Raw genomic sequence first — 23734 nt, 5'->3', positions numbered from 1 at the left:
CAGGCAAAGGAAGTTGTATCATGCTTTGTTAAAAAGGCAAGACTGGAAGAGTGGATCTTTTTAAAACCAATCATTTTTTATTCTTAGAGCTACGAAATCTGGAAAAGGATCCTGGAAAAAGAGAGGAGAAAGATTTTGCAAATTGTTAGTTGCAAAGAGTGCTGTCGTTTCACTGGTATTTCCCTACCTCATAGTGTACAGACGATTCCCCACAGAGATGCTGGAGCAGCAAAGCATGATGATAAGGCTGGTCTCTTGTTGAGGTGTTGTCCTGGATGCTTGATAAACAGTGCTCCTCCCAGATCACATCATCTGGTGTCAAGTTCTCTTTATAATTGTGTATCATTTTTTGTCAGAGTTCATCTTAGCACTTTTGAAAATCCTTGTGTATAGAAGCTATCTAGGATAGTATGTTTATAGATCTCTTCTCTCCAAAGCAATAGTTAGGGCCTTTTTTTTTTTTAAAAGCTCAGTTTTTTCTTTTTGATGAGTATTAGCATTTCAGTTCTTTCACTATTTCTTTTTGTAAATAGTAGAGGAAAAAAATCATACCCAGTGATGAGCACTATGTTATCCAAGAATAATCTAGAAAATTTCAACAAAAGGCTGGAAATAATCAGCCATCTCTGTGCAGAATAATTAAACCCTTCTTGCTGATTGTTTTCTTCTCTTGTACTTTCAGTATTTCATGATCCTCTGATAGGTATTTTATCCTAGCAGTTTTTTCTTTTAAAATTGCTGCTCTGCCACTTAGCAATAATTTTCCCATCTGAACCACACACCAGCCCCTCACTTCCTGATTTTTGGAGCCTGCTAAGACTTCGACATCTTAGTATTTCTTTATTTCAAATACAAATTTGTGTGAATTATGAACATTTGTTTTAATGTGACTAAAATCAGCACTCTGCCAGAAAGCAAATAAACTCTTTGCCACATGATTGCCGTGGTGACAGCAAAATAGGTCACTGCAGTTTTAGGGGTGATTTTGTGTCCTGACACTTGAATGTCTCATGTGAAATAAAATTAGGTATACAAAAAACAAACAAACAAACAAACAAACAAACAAAAACACCAAAAAACCCACAACTGCAAGTCTTGATATGAGTGTATTATAAATTCCCACGCTGTTGGCCCAGTGCTTTTGGAACCAAGCAGCTTATTGCCACTGGATATTGTCACATATCTTAGGACACTGGCAAAACTATTTAATCTATCAGAGAGCAAAAGATTGAGGCTTGCTTATAAGAGATGGTAATGTTTACTCCGTAAATATTCCTACAGAAAGAAATTAATTGAAATATCTTTCTATTTGTTTCATAATATGTTATCTTTTGCTGAGCAGGAACATGGTAAGCGTGGTTCCCCTAGAGAAGGGGGAGAAGTTAAGCCGTTCTTTGTTTAAGAACTAAATTTTGTCTTTTATGTTTACAACAGAAATTTTAACTTTTTGTCTGAAAGCTGCTCATCTCCAAAACAAAACTTTTCAATTCAGGTTTTATAACAAGATGTTTATAACAGAATCAGAAATTGAAAGTATATAAACTCTTGATTGAGGTAGCTGCTTTCATTAGAAAGTCATCTAGAATGTGAGATCCAAACTAGTGCAGTATAACACCTCCAGTATGTGCTATAATTAAATAGATAATTAATTCTCTTAGTGCTAAAACTAAGACAAAACACTTAAATTCCTCTTTTAATGTGAACATACTGGAAGTATTGTTATTAGGAGTGGCCTAAAATTCACTGTTAGATATACTTGCACGGTAAACATAACAAAATTGCATCTTGGTAGCCTTGTCATATTATATTAAAATAATTCTAACAGTTTTTTCAGAAAACTATTTACAAAAACCCACTGACGTTTTGAAGTGAAATTTCAGATGGCTCCTCTCTACACAAACCATTCATTTTCTTGACATTTCAGCTATGTTTGACATCATCATTAGCTTTTAATTTGGACCCATGAAAATGAACAGCTCAACTTTCCTCTAAATATCTGCTTCACAAGAGATTACGTTTTAGATAATACTGTCACTTTAAGTAGGCTCGTCTTCCAAAATGTCAGTAAGAATTATGGACTTACCTGATTAGTAAAAAGAGTCTTGAAGTCAAGTTGGATCCAATCACTATGCATGTAGAATGATGTGTATATGTGAAATTGAATTCAGAGTTGAACTTTGAATGGGATTTTCAAAAGATTTTACCTGAGTTAAGGGGACTAGTCACTGGGGCTTTTGATTTTAACTCTTATTGGTGGTTTAAAAAATCCTTCTGTCATTGCTATAGGCCATATGAAATACTTGAATAACAGAAAAAAATCCAAATGTGATCAAAATCGAAATTTTCGGCATAGATGCACTTGCTTTTGTTTTGGACAAAGTAAAGAGAAGACAGGCTGACAGCTATATTTTATATTGCCATCACAGGAGCTGTCTTTTTGCTTATTGCTGTAAACATGCATATGATTTAGTTGACTTCCTAAGTGAACTGTTGGGTTGTGCTGAAACTGAAAGAAATAGCAAAATGACTTTTAAAGATGACAATTACACATTTCTGTCTTTTGGATGAATTTAGTTCTAGACAGATGACTCAGGAAACTGAAACGTTCTGTTTCAGTCCACAGCTCTCCTCTAGCTCCTATTAACTTAACTTCTTTCTGCAGAGCTGATTTCCTTCGCACGAGAATATATCCCAGCTTTACATCTTGTTTCTTCTGCTGATAATTAGAATAATAGCACTTACTATTTTTCACTGGGAAAGTGATTCGCCATATAGGCATACGTATGCTAGAAGTTACATTTTGCTAATGCCCATGTTTCGCACAGGATACTCAGAAGCTGGTGATGAATTCCTGAGCCTGGTATGAACTGGTGGCTGTGCCGTGTAAGCTGCAGTATCTTGTTAGTAGCCACATGCGTCAACATCAACACTTGTGGTGAATGTACAAAACTGCTAAAAATCTCCTCATAAAGGAAATATTCTTGGGGTGGTAGCGTGAACAAGCACAGAGGTATGATTATAATTTACAGATGCATTTTACAGGAGGAGATTGTAATTAAAGACTCATAAGGCAATATGAGGCTGATTGGATTTCTGTGTATCTCTCTAGCAGCACTACTTATCTTTGGAAAGATATCTTTATTCCAGGTAGAAACTAGTATCTTAAACTTCTACCTCAAATAGTTTAGATAACTTCAGATAAAACTTTTCGTAGAGGAGAAGGAAGGAGGGAGGGAAGGGAAGGGAAAGGGGAAAGGGAAGAGGAAAAGGAAGGAGAGGAAAGGAGAGGGGAGGGAGATTTCATAGTGATAGAATAGCATAGAAAATAGATTTCCCCTAAAATATACTGTCAGTCTATACTTGTTAAGAGAAACAAAAAAATAGCAACCAAACCAAAGGAAAAACCTCAAACAGGCAGAGAGAAAAGGGACAAGTTTAATGACAAAAGAAAAATACAGATATTGACAGTGAAAAACAGATAGAAGGGAGATCTCCAAAGGATTAAAATACTGCTACTTTCTCCTTCCAGGTAAATGTGGTATAATTCTTGAGTTTTCCAAACTATTTTTTTTTTCAAATTTCCCATTATTCTCCTGAATTTTAAGAGGGAAATGGATCACTTGGTCATTTTCTACTAATGCAGTCAGTATCCCATCCAAAATTTAAAGGGGAGAGTAGGATTTTGGAGACCCAGAACTCAAAGGAGTGATTTTTGTTGGCTTGATTTGACTTTGATTCCAGCCTGCTTTCTGCGTGTACAACCAAATGCATTCTTCTCAACTTAGACTGCAGTTTGAGTTACTACCATGGGACCAAACTAAGGAGATTTTGTTCATACAGGGGAATGTTTTCTTCATCAGGATAGATAGTTCTATTAAAACATCTATGATATAAAAGATCCATAATCTGATCTGTAGCTAGCTGAATGGTAGTTTAAACAAATACAACAGATTCTGCCACCTTTATTCACAGAGCAATACTTTAATCTTGAGCTTCACACGTGGGATGGATTTTGATACCCTTAGTTGCATGAAACACCACCTTGTTTCAGACCTAGCACCACTGGTGTTAATAGGACTGCTTGCTGAAAAACTATTCAAATATAGTTCCTTGATTTCGGCAAGACTGTGTATTTACTGCAATATTATACAATAAGTTTCAAGACCACAGACTCTAAGAATTTTCTACAGTAGCAGTATTTCAATACTTAGTCCCTGATACAACTAGTAAAAGGTGAAAGTAAAAGACCAGAGTAAAAAGATTTAAAGTGGGAAAAGGCACTGTAAAGCCCCAAGTGAAAATACTAAAATGTGTACAGGAGACCAATAGGAAAACATGGTCATATGTTCGATTTACTGTTAAGTGCTGATTTCTGTGGCATGTACTACTCTGGCTGCAAGAATCAGTGCTCTTGAATGTACGTGTCTCTTCAGTTCTCAGTCACTGTGCTTTCACAAGAAACCATTGCGTTACGCTGTAGCTGCAAAACCCAGCTCACCTCTCTGACTCTTCATAATTTTGATTTACCGGCTTCTATCTTACTTGCTGGATTCAAGGCAACCTTTGGCTAAAAAATATGCAAATATGCACTGGGGATGTCAAATTTCCCCAAAATGGGAAATCTTTAGCAATTTTTCCAGCTGTCTTTCCATCTCTTTTAGTCTTCAGAACGCTCCAGCATCTCTTATAGGATGTTCTCTGTGAAATCACAGAGGCAATTCATGATTTTGGATCACAGCTGATCCACATAGCTTACAAACTAAGCCCCTGGCTGATCAACCAGATTCTTGTGGAAGGACCTTTGAGCCAGGACAGATTCCGACTGAATTCAGTGGGGCTCTGTGCGGGCCAAAGGTCTATCCAGTTGTAGTTTGCAAGTGATCAGTCAGAGTCTAATGTTGTCTCTATTTTATGCTAACTAGTAATACATATTACTATTGATATGATTTAATAAGGCACTTCTTTAAAAAAAAAAAAAAAAAAAAAAAGACCTTATATCCCTAGGTCATTAGAACACAGCTGGGGAGGGGAGCAGAAAGAAAGCTCTTCTCTGTTAATTTGACATACCAGGAATATTGCTTACTGTTGTTTCTGTTGTAGTAGTCCTAAAGCAAAAACCTAGTGTCCTGCTTGCTTAATACGGTGGTACTTATTCATTTCAGGATGTTATGTGTATAAAGCATCTGGTAATATGCATAAACATGCTAAAATTTGTATCTATTTTGATTCCTTAAAAAACTTCAAATATTTTGGACCCAGATTTGAGGTGATGCATCTGACATTATTAAGTAAGCTAAGGAACAGTATTGGCTCTGTTTCTGTGCCAGGTTACCACTGCAAACAATTGGTCGCAAGCAAAAGGGGACACTAAGTTTCAGCTATAAGGTTTACTCCTCAATAATTGATGGCTTCCACACCTGTGCAATGACGCCAGCTTTCTTTGCTGAAAATTTGGGCCTCGGAGCAGTAAACAAAGAAGATGTGGTGGTTTCTGGCTTAGAAAATGCAGAGTAGCCTGTAGATGAATATGATTCATTTACTGGGATAGAGGCATTTGACTGGAAGGAAGGTTGTGTACTGTAGGCTGGCACGGAGTACACTGAAGATGCCCGGGCATTAGTAGGAGAGCCAGCACTAGGTGGTCTTAAAGGTAGAGCTTGCTTTGAAGTGGACAGCTTCGATATCTGCTTAATACCAAGGCTTTCCTTAGGACTGGGAGGTTGAAAAGTAAATAAAGATGCATCAAGTTGATAAGGTTGATGTTTCATAATATCCAAAGCATTGAGACCTTTCTTAGGTTTTCTTTTTGTATTTTTGGTAGCAGCAGTGGACTTAGAGGAGGGCTTGGTAGCAGCAGGAGGGTAAGATGGGCAGTGGATGGGATTATAAGCAACAGGCGGAGGTGCTCGGACATTAGATGAATATTTCCAAGAAGCTGGTAAAGATGGAGTTGGAGATGGGGCTCGCGCCATGTTTGCCTGCACAGTTTCTGAATCTACCACATACTTCTCCATTCGAGAGTGCCTTCTGGCAAATAACTGTGCTCCTTTTCCACTCATAGCTGGTGGCATCTCAAAGGGTGGCTTTGTCCCGCCAGCACTTGGTGTGACTGGTGTTGTCTTGGGTGTATGGTTTGGACTTGCTAGGGTTGCCTGAGGCCCTTTGAAAGGACCAGCTAGATTGAGAGTGCTTGGGGGATGGGCAGGAGAAAGAGGGTACTGTGGAGATTTGAGTGGTGCAGGATATGCTGCCTGAGGTGAGGCTGGTGCTGGGAAACAAGGAGCCTTGTTGGAAGCTGCAGCTGAAGGTGACCAAACTGGTGAAACTGGAGTACTGGCAGTAGGAGAGACCTTGAGTGAAGGCTTTGGAGCAACAGGAGGAGGGGCCTTTTGTTTCGATGCTTGAGTCTGCATGAAATTGCAAGCTTCTGCTCCTAAACTGAGGTAGTCTTCTTCAGGTCCTGATTCAAAACCAGCTCCGGTACCTTTTTTGCCCTCTGCATTGTGTACAAGGGACAACAGGGCAGGATTAGGACTCACTTTGGGTGTTTCTTTGAAAGTGAACATAGGTTTTGAAGTGCTTCTTCTCTTTGCCTCTTGCAGTATGCCAGTTCTTTTGGCTGGCACCGCAATCCTTTCATCTCTGGATGCTATGTGTTCTGTTGGCTCGGTGAGTGACCACACGCTTGGGGCAGCTCTGCTGGCTACAGGAGCTGAAACAGGTCTGTATAAAGCCTCAGGTGGTGGGCTGATAGAGCAGTAAGGAGGTGGTGCTGGGATATCTGAAAGAGGACTAGTGACATTTCTTATGGGTGAAAATGGTGCAGCTGCTCGGTTTTGAACCCCAGAAGGAAAGGGCTTAGCTGTTTTATTCAAAGACATTGCTTTTTGGGCTTCAGAGGACTGAAAAGAGAGGTTTGTGTCTGGTGCTAAGCCAAAGCCATTTTGTTGTACCATTTTGCTGTGATTATGGCTCACGTCTGCGTAGCTTTTGCTCACGCAGGTCTGCTGTCTTGACACTTCTTCCTCTTTTGTTTGATAGACAGAAGAGCTTACTTTCTGGAAGTTCTCTGACATGGTGGCTTCCCTTCGTTCCTCTGTATGCGTTGTCCGTGCCTTCATCTCCTCTTGCTCAGCTGTAATCTGATCCATCCTCTGCCGTCTCTTGGCAAACATGAGGGCCCCTTTACCTGTGCTCTCTGGAAGCGTCTGCATCTCGTCTCCACTTTTTGTTTTCTTTTCAACCTCAAGTAGACCACTGTCCCAGTCAAACGTCACAATCTTACCCTCGTTTTCAATGTCAGAGAAGAAATCTTCATCTATTTCTGACTCGCTCGTTGCAAGCAAACTCACTTCAAAAGTGTTTTCTTTGTCCCCCTCTTCACCTTCGCCTTCACCTTCTTCACCCTCGTCTTCGTCACGTTCTAACTCCCCAGTACCGTAGCTGACTAAAGTATATTTCCTCGCCCTTTGACGACGCTTCTTGAACATCAACACCCCCTTGGAATTGGGATTGGGAGCTGCTGTCAGCAGCAATGCAATACTTTTACATTTAGATTTGGCTTCTTTGACCTGCTTCTCCGACAGACTCTCACTTCGCCGGAGCCCTATGGAGACAGTTGAAGTGCACACTTCATTACATGCAACCCAGAAAAATACAAGAAGACAAATAACAAACAGTTCTGTATTTACCTCTAATGAAATTTACCCACTGACCCCTTCCTCCATATTGAATTTTTTGTTTTCTTTTGTATGGAGAGATCGTTATACTTAAGCTTTTCCCACAATATCAACTGTGTTGAAAAATCCATACCCAGCATTCCTTAGAGTCACACCCATGCAAGTTCAAAGGCTACATCACTTTCTTTAGGACTTTCTTAGCTCGACAGGAATGTTGCATGTGTCTTTATTTCTACCGTTCTCGATTTGTATTCTTGTAAGTCATCTCAGCAGCAACAGGCAGATGGTATTTTCTCATTTATTCAATTTCTAGGGTCTGGTATTTAGCAAGTGTTTGACCACAGTTTGTAGGCTTACAGCAGACATTCGCAGCCAGCCAGGCCCATGGCTTCTTAACATCTGAGGCCAAATGAAACAGGGTGTGTTCTATCTGATGGTGGTAGCGTCTGCTATTTATGTGTTTATTTTACTCATATGAATTAAAAATGTATATAGTTGCTAGAAGTAGATATGTATTAGCTACTTGATTTTACATCACAAAGGCATACACAGAAACTCTCAGCATTAACTTTCAGCCCTTGGAAGACATGGGAGTTTGGCAATGGTACTCAATGAAAGCAGGTTTCAGTCTTTTAACAAGCATTACTTGTCTGAAACATAATCCAAAATTGTATAGGACGTAACAGCTCTAGAATATTTCTTTTGAAAATGTGGCAAGAATGAATACACATTTAAGAACTGAATCAGCTCAGCTGAATCAGCTAAACTGAACTAGGCTCAGCTAACTTCTCGAGTATTTGCTATCATATATCAGTAATACATATGTCTTAAAGCATAAATTACATAGTTTTCATCAAGTCGTGTCGAACAGGAGTAGATGCAGTGTACATCAGCATGACTGCTTCCTCGTTGTGTGACATGGAGCACGTGCCTCATGGGGCAACGCTAGTCAGGTGGTGTCCCTGTTTCTTTCTCTTCCTTGTATTCTACAACATCATCTCATGAATGACAGCCTCAATAGCTTCTCCCTGTCAAAACGCTAGAATTTAAAGCTGTTCCTCCCTAAATAAATGGTCCCCTTCCACTTAATTGCAAAAAGAAAAAATGTGCCTCTGATCTATGAAAATAGAACAGTAATTTATCTAGTATTTTTTGTTAGCATAAGTAAAGCAAACTCATTAAAGAAAGCCATGTGATCATTCTATTAACGATCTTTTCAGCCATGTCAGTAGATGGAGTCTGATACTTCTCCTATTAAAGACAACTGGAGTTTTGCCATTATGCCACATGGCAGCATGACTGGACTCATGGTTCTCACAAAAACCTATAAAAGAGAAAAGAGCATGGCCACCGTACCAGCAATTTGTGATATTTTATTGCGAGAGGGCCGAATCACAAAATGCTTGGCTCAGTCCTTTGGCAATCCAAATGCTTACAACGGTCAGTGAAGACATTTTCCCGAAGTACGGGCTTTAGTGTTAGAGTCCCTCTGCAAACAGAAAGCATGTAAGTTCTGTGCTTTCAAATAAGCTACTTGCATCAGCAGTGAGTGTTTTTCTGGGAAGGGGATTCAGCAGGTACCCAAACAGTTCTGTGGAAAGCGAAAATTGAAACTTTTCATTTTGCTAATGTGTTTTTTCTTAATTCGTCTGGATAGTTACTTTAATCAGTAGTTTCAAAAGATGGCAGAAGAAATGTTACCTGTTCAGGTAAATATAATCTGATTACTATTTACAGAGAAAATTTCTGCTAAAGAGATCAAACACCTATAATAAATGTGTTTCTCTAGTTTAGACTTAAATGCTGCATTGTAACTTTTAATTTTACAACAAACATGCATGATATTTGCTGTACACAGATTATTCCCCTATGCTTGGCAATTTGTTTGTTGTAATGTGTAAATAGGATTTTGCAAGCAGTAATAATAATAATAATTAATAGTTATTAATAACAATTAAAAAGCAAACATTTTTATAGATAAAGCCAGTGGTTCCTAAGGAAAATGACCTGGCACTAGATTAGAAGGAACTGAGGTTTTCGTAGTTGAGATGGGAAAGGACAGAAACTGTGTCCTACTTGAAATAAGAGTTTATCATGTAATATGTAGTTCATTCTTTGTACTTTTCCCGTATTAGATGGACACTGCAAGGAATTCTCTAGGAAGGACAGGCACAGTCCCTCAGTTGGTTCTAACGTCTCAGCCAAAATTTAAAGCATGTGCACTTTTCTTTTATGCTTTATTTAATATGCCAAAAATATGTGGGTTGCATACAGACACTTAGGCATAGTAACTGGTTAATCCACTTGCCAATAGATGCAAATGGTTATCATGCTAAAAATATGCTTACAGAGGAATTAGCAGTGGGTTAGCAGACTAATTCCAACACTGCATATGAAGTAGCTTGTTGCTACAGTATATCACTGCACACATTCAAGCACCTTTGACATACTGCTACTAAATCCCCAGACAGGATTCTTAACATTGTTGGGAAAGAATGAGATAGAAAGATCTCAAATGAAAAAAAAAATAAAAAATAGAGAAATAAAGAAATAATACATATCTACACTCAGTTAATATTGGATCCAGTTGCAAGTTTACTTTCATGTAAACTTCTTGGACACATTTGAAGCTGACCTCTGAGTATGGGAGTCAGAAGAAATAGCATGTTCATTTTACAGTCTAGAGAAGACTGACAAAACCGAAAGGATCATGTAACAGTTACACACATGCTAGTGTCTGTCAAAATCTCTTCTGCAGGCAACATAAGCTTTTCTACTAGCCTTTTTTATTAACTTTTAAGAGCAGTGGCATGGCTTTGATTTTAGATGATGCAAATGACAACACGAAGGTTTTGCTATAAAAGGAGAAATCCACAGGACTCACTTAGACATGTGCAAGCAACTTGCTTTTTTGTTAATAGTCTACAGATTGCCTCTGAATATACATTAGAAGACCAGCAGAATTCAGCCCTTTTTGGAGATGTAAGTATTTTTAGTTGGACAAAGTCATGAGTTAATTTCCAAGTGGAAGTCTACTAAGCAAAGTTATTCAGCACAGTTAAGGCATGGGTATACTCTTGGCTCATCACCAGGAGCATTGTATTACCCTGAAAAAATATATAAAGCAAGAACAGAAACTTCATTTAAAAGAAAAAGTTAGAAAACTGCAGAAAAACTCTCTAAATATTTTTTTTTAATGCAGCCTAAATTCTGGAATTATGTTTAAAGTTACAACAGATACCCTCAGGCAGTGCAAATGATTAGATGGGACATACTTACTTGCGTGTCTCGCCCTGTGCTTGAGAGGTCTGTGATCCCTTTCCGAGTGCTGGTCGTCTTCTCCCTGTGCTGCGCCTTCTGATGAGATTGCAAAGGAGAGGAGGGAAGGAGGTGCTTCCGACTGCCCTCCTTCCACTTGAGAATCAACACACCCCCTTTCAGCGACAGACCTGGCTGCTTCCTTCTCCCTGTCCGAACAGTCTAGGATCACCTCCACCCTGGGGAGAGATGGAGCTGCACCTTGGATCCTCTTGACCTCTTTGCCACCAGAAAACTGGACTACTTTGCTTGACCACTGGATGTTGCCCTCTTTCACACCCAGGGGAATTGTGATTACAGGGCTAGTCCCGGCTTCTTGTACACTGGGTCCTCTTCCTGAAGGGGTGCATTTTTCTGCCCCTAAGAGAGTCACAGCAGGAGCATTGGTGCCCTTGTGTGCGTCATTTGAGAGGGACAACTGCAGCTCAACCATAGTACCTGGCCTTCTTTCTTCTGTCTTCCCTCTGAAAGCAGCCTCATCTGTCACGAGCACTTGGGAGGTGCCTATCACTTTGGGAGTTATTCGGTGGCTTTGTGTGGTCTCTTGTTTAATTTCAGAAAAGTGTATGTTGCTTTCTCCTGCTCCCTGGTGAGTCTCGCTGTATATCTCTGTGATGCATAAATCTCCATGGGGTCTCTCCTTCTCTGTGTTAATTTGCAGTGTAGTACTCTCCCTATAGTCCTCATTTTTTATGTTATCGTGCTTTCCATTTTCTCTTTCAGTGCTCAAGGTTTCATTTATTCCATTGGAGGATCTGCATATACATAAACAAATAATTCAAGAAATTAAACTGCTGTAAGCACAGCAATTGTAAGTACAGTTTAAAAAGCCATTTCTATATAGCGTTTTTTCCCCTATATTAATTGGTATCTGCTAGCAGGTCTATTTAAGTAGAGGTTTCCCAGAATGTAGAGGTCTTAAATGGAAACAACTCTGTATCTTTCAAAATTCTTCAATTTAACAGTTCTGTAAGAGGTAAATTACACTAGTGAGGTAGAACTACGATCCATCCTTCTGCAGTGTTGAATTATATCAATCCTAACATCAGTATGCTTTCACAGACAAATTTCTGTTACAGTGTTTCCAGACAAATGCTACTGAGACTTCTTAGACAATAGTTCTTCATATTTCACATGTGCATGAGAGAATTAACTGTGTGTGACACCAGAAGAGTGGTTAATTTTTGGCTCTGTGGCTACTACTGCAACTGTTTTAGGCATCATCCTCACACACAGTTCGTGTCCCAAATAGTTTACTCTCTAAGGAATAGGTAAGTACTGGATGAGGATCAGAGAGAGGAGAATGAATACTTAAAATGCACGTTCAAAGAAATCTTATGAGGATCATCATCCTTATATATCATGGCGTAATTAAAACATTCTGTGCCTATTCCAGTGATCCAGTGAAAAGGGGTAGTGAACCCATACAGTATTTCCTGGTTATTAAAAAAATACATGTTTCTTCTTGACTTCCTGAAGTCTATTATATACATCAGTGTAGCTCCCTTTTTTAAACTATTCCTTCTCCTGGCCCAGTTAGGCGGTTTTACTGGTCTTAGGACTCCTAGTCTTTCCGTACTCTCGGCCACACTGACTACTATTAATTCCAGAAGAAACCTTTTCTATACAGCAAGACTGCAGCGTGTTATTAAGGCTTTCTGTTGACTGGAAGGTCGCAAAGCACTTTTTCAAATGAGGGAAGCAGCAGGTATCCTTAGTGAAGTGTTAATATCAAGTATTAGGGAGATTTTTGAAATCAAAAGTGGGTCCCGGGTATTCTGAAACTCTGGGACCCCCTACAGAGAAAGGCTGGAAGAAGCAACAGAAGAAATAAATCTGTCAGTGCACTGAAGAAACTTCAATATCAATTGCTTTTCTAAAGATGCAGCACACTGTAACAGTCTGGGTCTGCATCAAATTGCACAAAATGTGTAACATCCATTAAACCACATATGGAGCTACATAAAGGTCAGACAGATTTTAATTTAGGGAGCTCCTTGCGAGTGCTGCTGGTTTCCTTCTTATTATGCGGTTTGGATGATCTATTGTACTGCTCTTAAGTACAGATAAATTACAGAAGTCTCTAAACATTTCCTTGTAAGATATGAGACTGGCAGCTGGGCCAGCTAAATGTTAGCCTTTATTGGTAGCTGAATAATTGTGTGTATGTGTGAGAGAAAGATTTCCACCTTAAAAGGCCCTTGTTACTTATGAATATACTTCTACTCTATATAGACATAAATGTGTATCCATGTGTCAAGAGCCAGAATACTGGGTCTGATCTCTTTTTTGTCATTTAAGATTCTGTTTTGTTAAATTATGATTTTTGTTTCAGGTGTTTCCAGCTCACTGCAGGAACAACACCCCTGGTGTTATTCCAGCAAGGAAGCAGAAATAATGGAGTCAGCACGGCAGGGTTTGTCTCAGAGTCATGTTTTACTCCCTACATGGTGCATTTCATTTTGGTATGCACTGAGCACACTCCCTACTTCCTGCTAGAAATGTTCTTTCTAGACTCAGCAGCAGCCCAAGGGTTGCTAACACTGATGTGAAAAGGGCAGGCTAGCGTTTCTGTTTCTGTCTCCAGTCTCGATGTTTTGCAGATACATCTGGTCAGCATTTGTCGGGAAGGTCAGTAAGATGCTCACCCACATGGCATCTGGAGAGTGTCTGCCCTGCAGGGTGTCTCTTTCCTCTCCTCCCGTAAATTGAAGATTTTGTGGGCACTGCTGGTCAGTAATTGACTGTGGTTTGCAGGGGATTGGGAAAACTTTTTGTAGGCATCAAAGGCCAAGCAGCATTTTTAAAACTACTGTAAAAGCCTAATTTTCCTCCCAGTAAGCTTAGGAAGAGCAGAATTAGACCAACAATGAATGCCTATGAAAATCTCATCCTTCATGTGAATAGTTCAGGAACAGTCAGAACAGAAGCTTCCCAAGGAGAAATATTTTTTTCCTGGCAGCAAAAGATGCTTGGATGTAAAGGTCACCATTGGAACACCACTTTAATTGGCCATTATTCTTTCCCCATGATTTCCAGCATTTTCTTGAGATGGCTGCTAACAAGTGGCTATTCAGAAAAGGATTTGTTTCTCATTATTCTCAGAGGATGCTAAGACACTTCCTGAAAAAATCCTTCTGGTGGTAGTGCTGAGAGAGCTACTATGTGCAAAGGAGGTGGCAGGGAAAGAGAAGTGTTTCAGTTTATTCTCCCATACCCTGGAAGATACTGGCAATAGGGGCTGGGACTTGGAGGAGGTGAGCTGATGAGCAGAAATTCAAAGATTCTCACGGTGAATTCCTTTAGAACATTCTAGTCACTTTCAAAGTGTTGTGCAACTGCAATTTTCTTAAAATTTCTAACAGACACAGTTTCATTCCATGAAACACTGAATCACGTGGTCTAAGCACTCTGTTTCAGTTCTGATTTTCAGAACTTGTCTTGCCATTCACCATACATGCAAGGAGAGACAATGATGTGAATGGAGGATGTGCTGTCACTTACAGCTAAAGCATACTGTGGCCTTCAGACCAAATCAAACAGCAGTTATAGAACAGCAACAGGCAGGAGTCAAAGCATAGGGAGCTGTTTCTATGGCTGCAAAGAAGACAGCTGGTCAGCCGCAGCGGGTCAGCCACAAATACAATTTTTACAGGTGCAGTTTCAGCAGTCATGTTATGAATTAAAAACGTAAGAATGCAGGTATCACTTGAGGAGCATTCAAACGGTACACTGCTGAACCAGAAACAAGAGCTAGGCACTGTGGAGAAGGTAAGCTGTAATCCTCAGCTATCACTGCTATCAGTCTCATCACGTTGATCCATTACTCAGCCCAAGACAACGTGCACAGACAGGCCATGCAAAATGTCTATTCTAAATAAAATGAATACTCCTTGAGAGCATCTTGTTTTGAAGGCAGATCATGACTTTGAACTGCTAGACACTTTAGGAAAGTTCCTGTGTGCAGGTTGCAGGAACCACAGAGGGCTTTCACATACTGTATAGATATCCCTGTTAAACATAGACAAGTGCATTTTTTGCACAAGTGTCCTTTCGCCCTTTCCAGTGACACTGCTCTGTTAGCTGTTGCGATGAATCCTGATCCCTTCTGTCCTCCAGGTCCTGCCTGTGGGAGAGCAGACACAGGGAACTGCATTAGCTCAGGGGACAGCCATAATTCCTTACAAAGAGTGTGGAAGTCTGAGGTCTTTTCTTCCTCTTCTTACCCACACTGAAGGCAATCCAGAATTCATCTTGTCAGAGTTCACAAAGAATATGCTTACTGTAGGTGATTCTGAACTCAAGATTGCACATATTACACTGATGACAATTACAGAACGGTCATTCGAACAGACTGATGTGCAGTGAGCAGTAACGCTGGCTTGCTTGCAAATTTACATCAAGGTTCTCTAAAAAGCTCAAAGCATTTTCAAAGAAAACTGAAATTCGCTATCACTATTTATAAATGGAGAAGCTGAGACCCAGAGAGCTGTGACTTGCCCCACCTCATCTACTGAAGTGATAACAGCTACAGAAATAGAATTTGTGATTTCCAGACCCTCTCTCCGTCCTGACTACTTACACATTTTGCCACCCAAGAAGACCATTCGCCGTGTCATCATGAAGGCATATCTATGTAACACACTTTCTCCATCTCTACAGCCTTTGCTTTTTGTAAGCCTCACTTCCCTATCTATGGGGAATAACAACACTTCACTACTTCAAAGGGGTGGAAAGAATAATTGAACTCAAGACTCTGCAGTATGCAGATATGGTAGTGGACGTCTTGTAAGTATTAAGAATGCTGAGTAAAAAAATAAAATCGTTACATTTGGAGACTGTACTCTTAATTCTCTACTTGCTGTTCAAATTATATACATCAGTTTCTTCAGATCAAATACTCTATCTTCTCTCCCTTTTCATACAGATAAGCAGAGTTACAAACATTACTGAGGACTATCAGAAGCTCACAGTATAAGTCTGCAAAATGAGTGCATTCAAAACCAGCATTTTCCATGTGGTTCACTGAACAGAGTTGCATCAAAGCATTCTGAGCATTCCTGTACCTCTTGATAAGCATCTGCAGGACGTCAGTCAGGTTTTCCATCAGAACAAGAACTTCAGCATAGGTTAAGTCTCCACAAGGCTTGCCATTGATAGACACCACCTCATCTCCCTCACAGAGTCCAGCCTTAGCTGCTTTGCTCTTGCTGCGAACCTACAATGAGTCAAAAACAAATTCCAAATTGCACAATTAGTGTTCATTTGAAAACAGCAGCAACCATGTCCTCAAACTACTTTTGTCTGTACAAAAGAAAAAGAATCTAATATTGATCATAAACAAACTTCCAGTACCACAAATTAATGTCCCATTTTAGGTTAACGCTGTTCTCGCCAGTAATAACGAATACAAAAACTGCTTTAGTGAGCTTGTGAACTCAATGTCAAACAGGCTGGATTTTAAAAAAAAAAAAAACAGGGAGATGTAGAAGTTTGTTACAACAATCAATTGAGAGAGTTTAGCAGAAATGCAAAACAATCTCATTAGTTTCTCCCAAAATGAACGACTACTAGAGCTGAAGTCTACACCAAAATTTTAGAAGAGGGTGTAGCTTCAGGGTCCTCTAGACAGAATGTCAGTATCTACATACTATAAGAGCTGTAGGTACATAGACTTCTGGTATACTGGACACTTTTCCTTAGATGCCCAACTGTAGGTTTAGTTGTCAAACTTCAAACATCTGAATCACTGGAGATCCTAAATCCATGTTTAGTCATCTGAGTAAGTGCCCTGACTCTTAAGTTAAGACACGCCTGTTATGGTTTAACCTTCCCCGTTAAGTACTCATTCAAGAATCTCATGCAGCTCAGTTTTTGCTGTTTCACTTCTTTTTCCACTGGCAGCATGTTGTAACTTATCATAGTCTTTGTATAACAAAAACTAGACAGCTTTAGCACCACTCAAGGTATGCCATACAGTCGACTGCTATTTTTAAAGCACATATTTGGCAATCAGTATGTTATATTAACCAGGATGCTTGCAGGGGTCTATTTTAGAATGACACTTATACATAAAAGGGCTGTTCTTGGGTTCTTTGCTTTCAGTCTTCCACCTGTTGGTGTGAGTACTTTGGCCTTATGCGATATTCAGTTGGAGGGTCGATACATTGTCCTTATTAATTCTCATAGCATTTTCTTGAAAATTTTTAAAGCAGCAGTATAGTTCTTTATATAGCAGCAGAGCCGGTACCCGCTGACTCTAGGAAAGTTACTTCTGATATACAACAGATTGGAGAGTGCAGCTGTCCCACAGACTAATGGAATTATCCCAAATATACTATTAGGCCACTGGGCTGGTAACTAAGATGCATTTCTGGAGGCAATTTTGAAAAAGTTCTTAGAGTCAGGATGATATGTGGAACAAAGAGTGCGATTGCATGTTGTTCTGTGGCAGGGCCATGTGTCTCTGTTGTTTCAATTTACACATACCTGTGTGTCAAACTGTGGCTTTTTGAGCAGTGAAGAAACAGAAGCCTGGTGCATACAGAAGCCAGTTTCTACCTTGCAGAGTTAACATTTACAAATATGGAGTGGTATGCTGCTCTGTTTATCTCCCCTTAGGCAAGAGCATAAACATCCTTGTGCTTTCGGAAGAAATGACAGTTTAGACAGTGTTTAGAATATTTTGCTTCATATATGAGCTAGGATTTGGGTTGAGGTTTTGTTATTGTTTTTTTAAATAGGAGGATATGCTATTAAAATTTTACAAGACATCTTAGGCCTGAAAGTACATGTTTAATGTGGATGCTAGGAATAATTTAGAGTGACTCTTTTTCAAAAAATGTGCAAACAGCAATTATAGCAGCATATGAACTTCGAAATAACATAATGTTATACCTAGATTGTGAGAAGAAAACTTGGTTTTGTTTCTTCATGTAGTGTCTGAGAATTTGGGGTCAGCTCTGTCGTAGATGACCATTACAGCTATCTCAGGAGGGAAACTGTTACCTATTCCATAACTTCAGGGATTTATGTCAAAAAGCAAAAGTACACATGTGCCATACTAATAGGTTTACATGAATTGCTAGACAGCTCAGCCAGTTTCATATTTTTTTTAACACACTCCTTGGTAGCATTCGAAGAAAACAGACAATGGCATTGAATTTCCTTTTAAAGTTCTTGAAAGGGCCTCTCAGTCCATTTTGCTGCCTTGTGAATGGTTGAAAGATCACAATTGTGAGGTATTTGGAGCTTTGTACAAAAACCCAGCCCGTTCTTTGACTGGTCATGCAGGAAAGAAATTACTGTAAGTCACTATACCTCAATCTCTGGTAGTGTTTCAGTTCATACACACATTAGAACAAATTTCCTGTCAATATTATGTTTCCATGTTTATTTACATAAATCAAACCTTTAACATAATTTTGCCATTGCAGGATCACGCTGCACATGCTGTACGTATTAATGGTTCTTCTGACTGAATGTCAGCCTTTTTCCCAGCCTCCTCCAGAGGCACCTGTGCCTTCCAAATTTGGACAATGTCTATATAAAATGACCTCAGTATTATCCTTTTTTTTTTTTTTGGTATTTCTGTTGGGGGAATAAAAGGGAGGAGAAAGCACTGACAGAAAAAGAGCAAGGGCAGGTTGTGTAGTAAATTGTAGCAGGTTGCTGCTAGGGTAGAAATATACATCATCATTTGTGTTACTTCAGCTACCAGATTTCACCAGGTTGCTCAGCAATATGTAGACTTCCTTTACTCATGTAAACCAAAACTTTTCATATTTCTGGGGAGAAAAAAAACAACAATAACAACAAAAAAATCCCAAGGAGATTTGTGGGAAGCAGGATCTGCCTGGTAAAATATGTATTTAGTGGACAGTTTTCACTCAAAGGAAGTTTTGGCAGAAAGCGTTTGACGAGCCCGCTGGGAAACAAAAACTGCCTTTGTTAGCAGAAATACAACTTGGTCACACAAGGGACAGTAAGAAATCTGTATCCAGTTTGTATCCAGTTCTTGGGAACCTAAAGCAAGGCGTATTTGGTTGTAAAGCAGAAGAGATTCTTCCAAAAATAGTGATTGCTCTTGGCTTACAGTGCAGCCCAGGCTTACTCAGTTATTTGTTTCCGCTGTCTGCTTTGGGTTGGAATTTTCTTTAGGAAGGAAAAGAGTTTTTTCCTGTAAAATTTGTGAATGGGATCTCACTACTAGAAAAATATGGTTGTGAAGATTTTCTTAGTTTTTCAATGCTTCCAACACTGGTATAACACAGCAAAACTGAGACTGTACCATTAGTGCTGGACCTGTCAAGACACCAGCTGCTCCTGGGGCATGTCGAAGCGTTTTATCTCACTTTCCCTTGGTGCTGCCTGTATTAGTTTTCTGCTCCCCCTCAGTCAGGACTCTTCTTTTTTATTATTCAAGTTGTATATCATGCGCTCGTTAGAATTCTTCAGTTTCCTTCCAATCACAAAATTTCCGGTGAAATGACAATGGAAATATTTACTCTGATTTCCAAAAGTTTTAAGGAAATCATTGTACAAGGTGTATTGGTGTTGCAGTAGTACTGACCTTAGTCAATGCTGCGCATGCTCTGCCCATAAGGAGTTGTAGATTTCTGAATTGTTAGTGGTAACTTTAACTTTTAAACTCTAGTGTTGTATAGAAATAGTTGTACATAAAGACTTCAGGTTATTATGAGCTGTTTGTTACAATATCCTCTAATTTCAGATGTTTAGATCGCTGTTGCTAGAGGTTGTGAAGAACAGTGCTGTATTACTTGGACAATTTACCTGAAGTACGTAAGTTCTTGTTGTTCCCAGATTACTCCCGTATCCAGAATTTCCCACTATCAGGAGTGCCCCTTGCTGCTTAAAATGTCAAGTGCTGAGCAATTCCTCATATCCACAGAGATGTTAATCTTAGGGGAAATTACTTTTGTGAAGAATTTGGCCTGGATGCTCACTATTATCTGAGCACCAGGGAGGAGCCTGGACCTCTGGGAGCAGTGCTGCATAAGCAGCAGCAGCTGAGCTCCCTGGGACAGGTGGCCACGGGGCTAGTGGAGTTCTCCTCAGCCCCTCACCTGGCACGTACTCACAAGCAGCTGCTGCAATGGGGGGCGGTCCAGAGGCTCTTCAGGAGGGTCTATAAAAGCTTGGACCAGAAGCTGAGCAAGGCTTGGGTGCTGTAATGTGCTGGTGAGAGTTCATGTCCTAAAGGCACAGGTATGTGGGGAGGAAAAGCATGGGGAAAGTAGCTTATTGTGGGTTGGTGGTAGCTGTGGGATGCTGCTGGGGTTGGAGTGGTCATGGAGGGCTGCAGTGCATGACAATTTCAGTGAACTTCCTAACCAGTGAAAGATGACTAAATTAAGGGGTACACAGTGGCTGTGCTCATACTAGTGTGGGGCAAAAGAAGGGTTTTGTAGAGAAAGCTAATGCTGAGTGTCTAGCCTTTGTGCTAGGTGTATGTATGCTGTAGTGTGTAGACTAGCTTTAGTCTCATTCTGCTGCCTGGAGGCTCCTTGCCACATAGCAGGTATTAGGTTTGCTCCTTTGATTTGATCTGAAAGCAGTTTAGTTTGCACAACTTAAAACTGTTCCATGTTATGAAACAATGTTTCTCAATTCAAAGCAAGCTTTCTAAACCATGAGCTACTCTCAGAACTACTTACTGATCCTTTTTCACTTTGCCAGCAGCTTTTAGACAACAACAGAAAATATTGCCACAGGATGTGGCGGAAATACAATTCCCTGCTATTCAAGGTCCCTTGCTCATGCGAACAGAGTAGTTTCTTCTGTTGAGGGATTGCCTCTGGAAGAGCCTGTTCAGTTGAATATCCTAGCTGATTCCTGAAGCCTTTTCTGAACTGTTGTATGGCCCTCAAGGCTTGAAGCTGGTTTCAGTGAGCCTTGTTTACACGTGTTAGTCTTGAGGCTTTGATGGCTGACCTTGTGTTTTGTTATGATGAAACATGTTGCTCAAAATAGCAAGGCTTACCAGGCAAATGGGACTTCTGTATATCAGTTATCTGTCTTCATCATTGTTTACTACTTTAGTTAAGTCAACTGCAAACTTTATTAGCAGTGACTTTGTTTTCTTCTAGACTGATGAAACATCAATAACAAAGGCTGAAGGGTGTTTAACAAGGATATATCCTTTGAATACTGTTATGCCCTGTCAAATAATGATTTCCAATTCAAAGTTACCTTCTCAGACCCAACAAGTAGTCAGCTTTTAAAGCAGTATTTTTTATTGCAGTAGCAAACCGTGCCCTTAGATGTCTTGCCATCGTCAGTAATGTGGAACTGTGTTTAAGAAATATCTATTAAATAGTACTTTTTAAGTAAAATAATCATTAACCTTAATCTTGAGTTTACAACTCTTATTCTGTGCAGTCACTTCAGCCTTGTGGGGCTAAGGGTGTGGAAACACTGCCTCTTCTTTCTTTGTTGCTACTAGTATTAAAGCAACAAGTGTTTGATGCACTCTTTTTGTAAGTGATGTTTTCCCTAAAAGAAACAATTTAGAATTCTAGTATTTGATGCTCTGAATATAGATTTGATGTTTCTGAATCTAAAACTTTTTGGATACAGTCAGGTATCTTAACTTGATTTTACGTTCTGTTAAAAATTCAGGTGAAATGGGCAGTATATGAGAAATAACAAGAAAGTCAACTGACTTGAATATGACCTCATCCTGGCTCTAAAAGAGGTGGTGATTGAAAGTGATTCAGAATGCAGGGGCAGTGATGAAGTGATGCAAATTTGTTTAATTGCTTAGATTTTTGGATTCTGCTTGCTGACAAAGTGGCTAATTGAACCACATGTGGAAGTACATGAAGTGTATGTGGAACTCACTTTTGCCACTTAAACTAAGTACAACATAGTATTGCCCCAATTAAGGGCCTGCTTGCTAGTTGCTGCTGTAAATTTAGCTAGCTAACATGTTTCTCTTAAATGTGTTGAAGGCCTGTATGAATAAGTTAATGTAATCAGTGCTTAGTTTGATTTTTATCAGGCATTCACTCATACTTTCCAGAAGTTACTTTTCTCATGAATTGATTAGCTAGGTGTAAGTCGTGAAGTTCAGGATCAGGGATCAAAGATCAGTGTTTCCTATAGACAGTAGTTTAAAAAAAAGGTCTAAACTGGAGGCTTGGCATTTTTGGCAGGCCGGAGCTCAGGCTTAGGGTTTAAATATTAAGCAAGATGAGTTGTATGCTATTGAGATGGCGTTTGAGTGGGATGAATTAACTCTGTAGGAGTATTCTGTATACAAACTCTCAAAATCCACAATGGCTGTATACATTTTACTCTTATAAAGGGCCTCTTTAGAGCTGGTATACCAAATTCTAGTCTGTTTTCATTAGCCATATCTATATTTGAGTATGAGTTTGCTGCATGATGTGGCTCAAGCTATTTGCATCTGTGCTGCCCGCAGGTGAGGTTGCGTCAAGCTGATACCAGTTCCCATCTTCTCTATACTGAATTTCTGCACCAGACAAGTTAGTTTCCTTCAGACCCAGTCACAGTAAAAGCCACAATGTAAAACCATCAGACAGGGCAAATTGGTCAAGTATGAGATCCAATGCCTCCCTCGTTCCTCTGAATGTATGGGCATGCAACAAGGAGCCTTGCCCCTAGAGCATGTTAATGGTAAAGCTGGAGTGCTGTGACTTTAGCCAGTATAAATATAGATAGTATAAGTATAGGAAAATATAGTTTTCTATATTTTACTTTTGGAGTCAGTGTCCCATTCTTTAGGGAACGTTTGTAGAATTTGCACAGTAAGACTAGTGAGACCATGCAAATATCTGTTAATTAACTGGGTTAAAGAAAGATCCTTCTAAGCTATCTCATGAATGCTTTTCCTGAGAGGAGGCTTTGAATAATGAAGTATCTTTGGCTTGTACATTAAGCACAGAAATATCTCCTGTCACCAAATTCTTCCCTGGAGCAGGATAGCAATCTTGGAATTTGGCAGTTCAGCACTCTTTGTGCTTCTGGTCTTAAGGGAAGGCTCCTGGACACATCCACTGCTGTAGAGGTGGCTTTCATGTCTGTCTGTAAAGCTAAGTAAATTTCTAAATGGATTTTTAAATGTGAAAATGCATTCAACATTAGAGAGATCAGAGGAGAAAAGAGTTAATGTGTTCAGATATATTTTTGTTACTTAGTGTTCTTTAGTGTCTGATACAGTTCTTGAACTGTTGGATTAAATCTAAAAAGTCTTCCCAGAGTGTGAGGTAGGATGTTACTGAGTTCATGGGAGTGCTGCCATTTGATCATTAGACAAGTTGAACAGTGGTATAATATTATGGTAGTTTATGGCAAAATATGTCATACAGGATGCTAAGCTACATAAAGCAAAGGTACTTTTTAACTTTAAAACCCATTGATGCAGTTGCCTGAAAGGTTCTGGCTTTACTTACCAACTCACAGCTAAATCAAACCTTTAGTCATGGTTTACTCAAAAGTTCATGGAACATTCTTGTGGAAGAGTACCGTCTAGTTATTGATTTACTTGTTGTCTAACTCTGTAGTTGGTCCTTGTGTTGTGCTATACATGTAAAATCGCACTTCTTGAGCACACTGGTTCAGTTTGTCTCCTCCTTCCCGTAGTGTGAGAACTTAGATAAAGGTTTAGCTAGCTTTCTTCATAGTATATTCAACAAATGCAGTTTGGTACAACTTCTTGTGTGCACTGTTGAGGGAGGGTTAAAAAAATGCTT

The 23734-nt window shown here is 39.6% G+C and overlaps 1 protein-coding gene across 2 annotated transcripts in view; it reads right to left on the bottom strand.

The window, feature by feature from the left end:
* Positions 1 to 23734, bottom strand: part of SYNPO2 (synaptopodin 2) — an 88577-nt gene that overhangs the window by 12781 nt on the left and 52062 nt on the right. The window contains exons 2-4 of one of the 2 annotated variants that reach the window (XM_086612071.1): positions 16064 to 16215; positions 10959 to 11752; positions 5418 to 7606 (exon numbers count right to left, since the gene is read on the bottom strand). In XM_086612071.1, coding sequence (XP_086468197.1) covers positions 5418 to 7606; positions 10959 to 11752; positions 16064 to 16215 — 3135 coding nt within the window. Of the gene's footprint in view, positions 1 to 5415; positions 7607 to 10958; positions 11753 to 16063; positions 16216 to 23734 lie in introns of both variants that reach the window. The other variant, XM_086612070.1, reaches the window with a different exon arrangement.

Source organism: Tauraco erythrolophus, chromosome 5 (genome assembly GCF_009769465.1).
Source record: "Tauraco erythrolophus isolate bTauEry1 chromosome 5, bTauEry1.pri, whole genome shotgun sequence".
Lineage (NCBI taxonomy): Eukaryota > Metazoa > Chordata > Aves > Musophagiformes > Musophagidae > Tauraco > Tauraco erythrolophus.
This window is presented reverse-complemented; position numbering and strand designations above follow the sequence as displayed.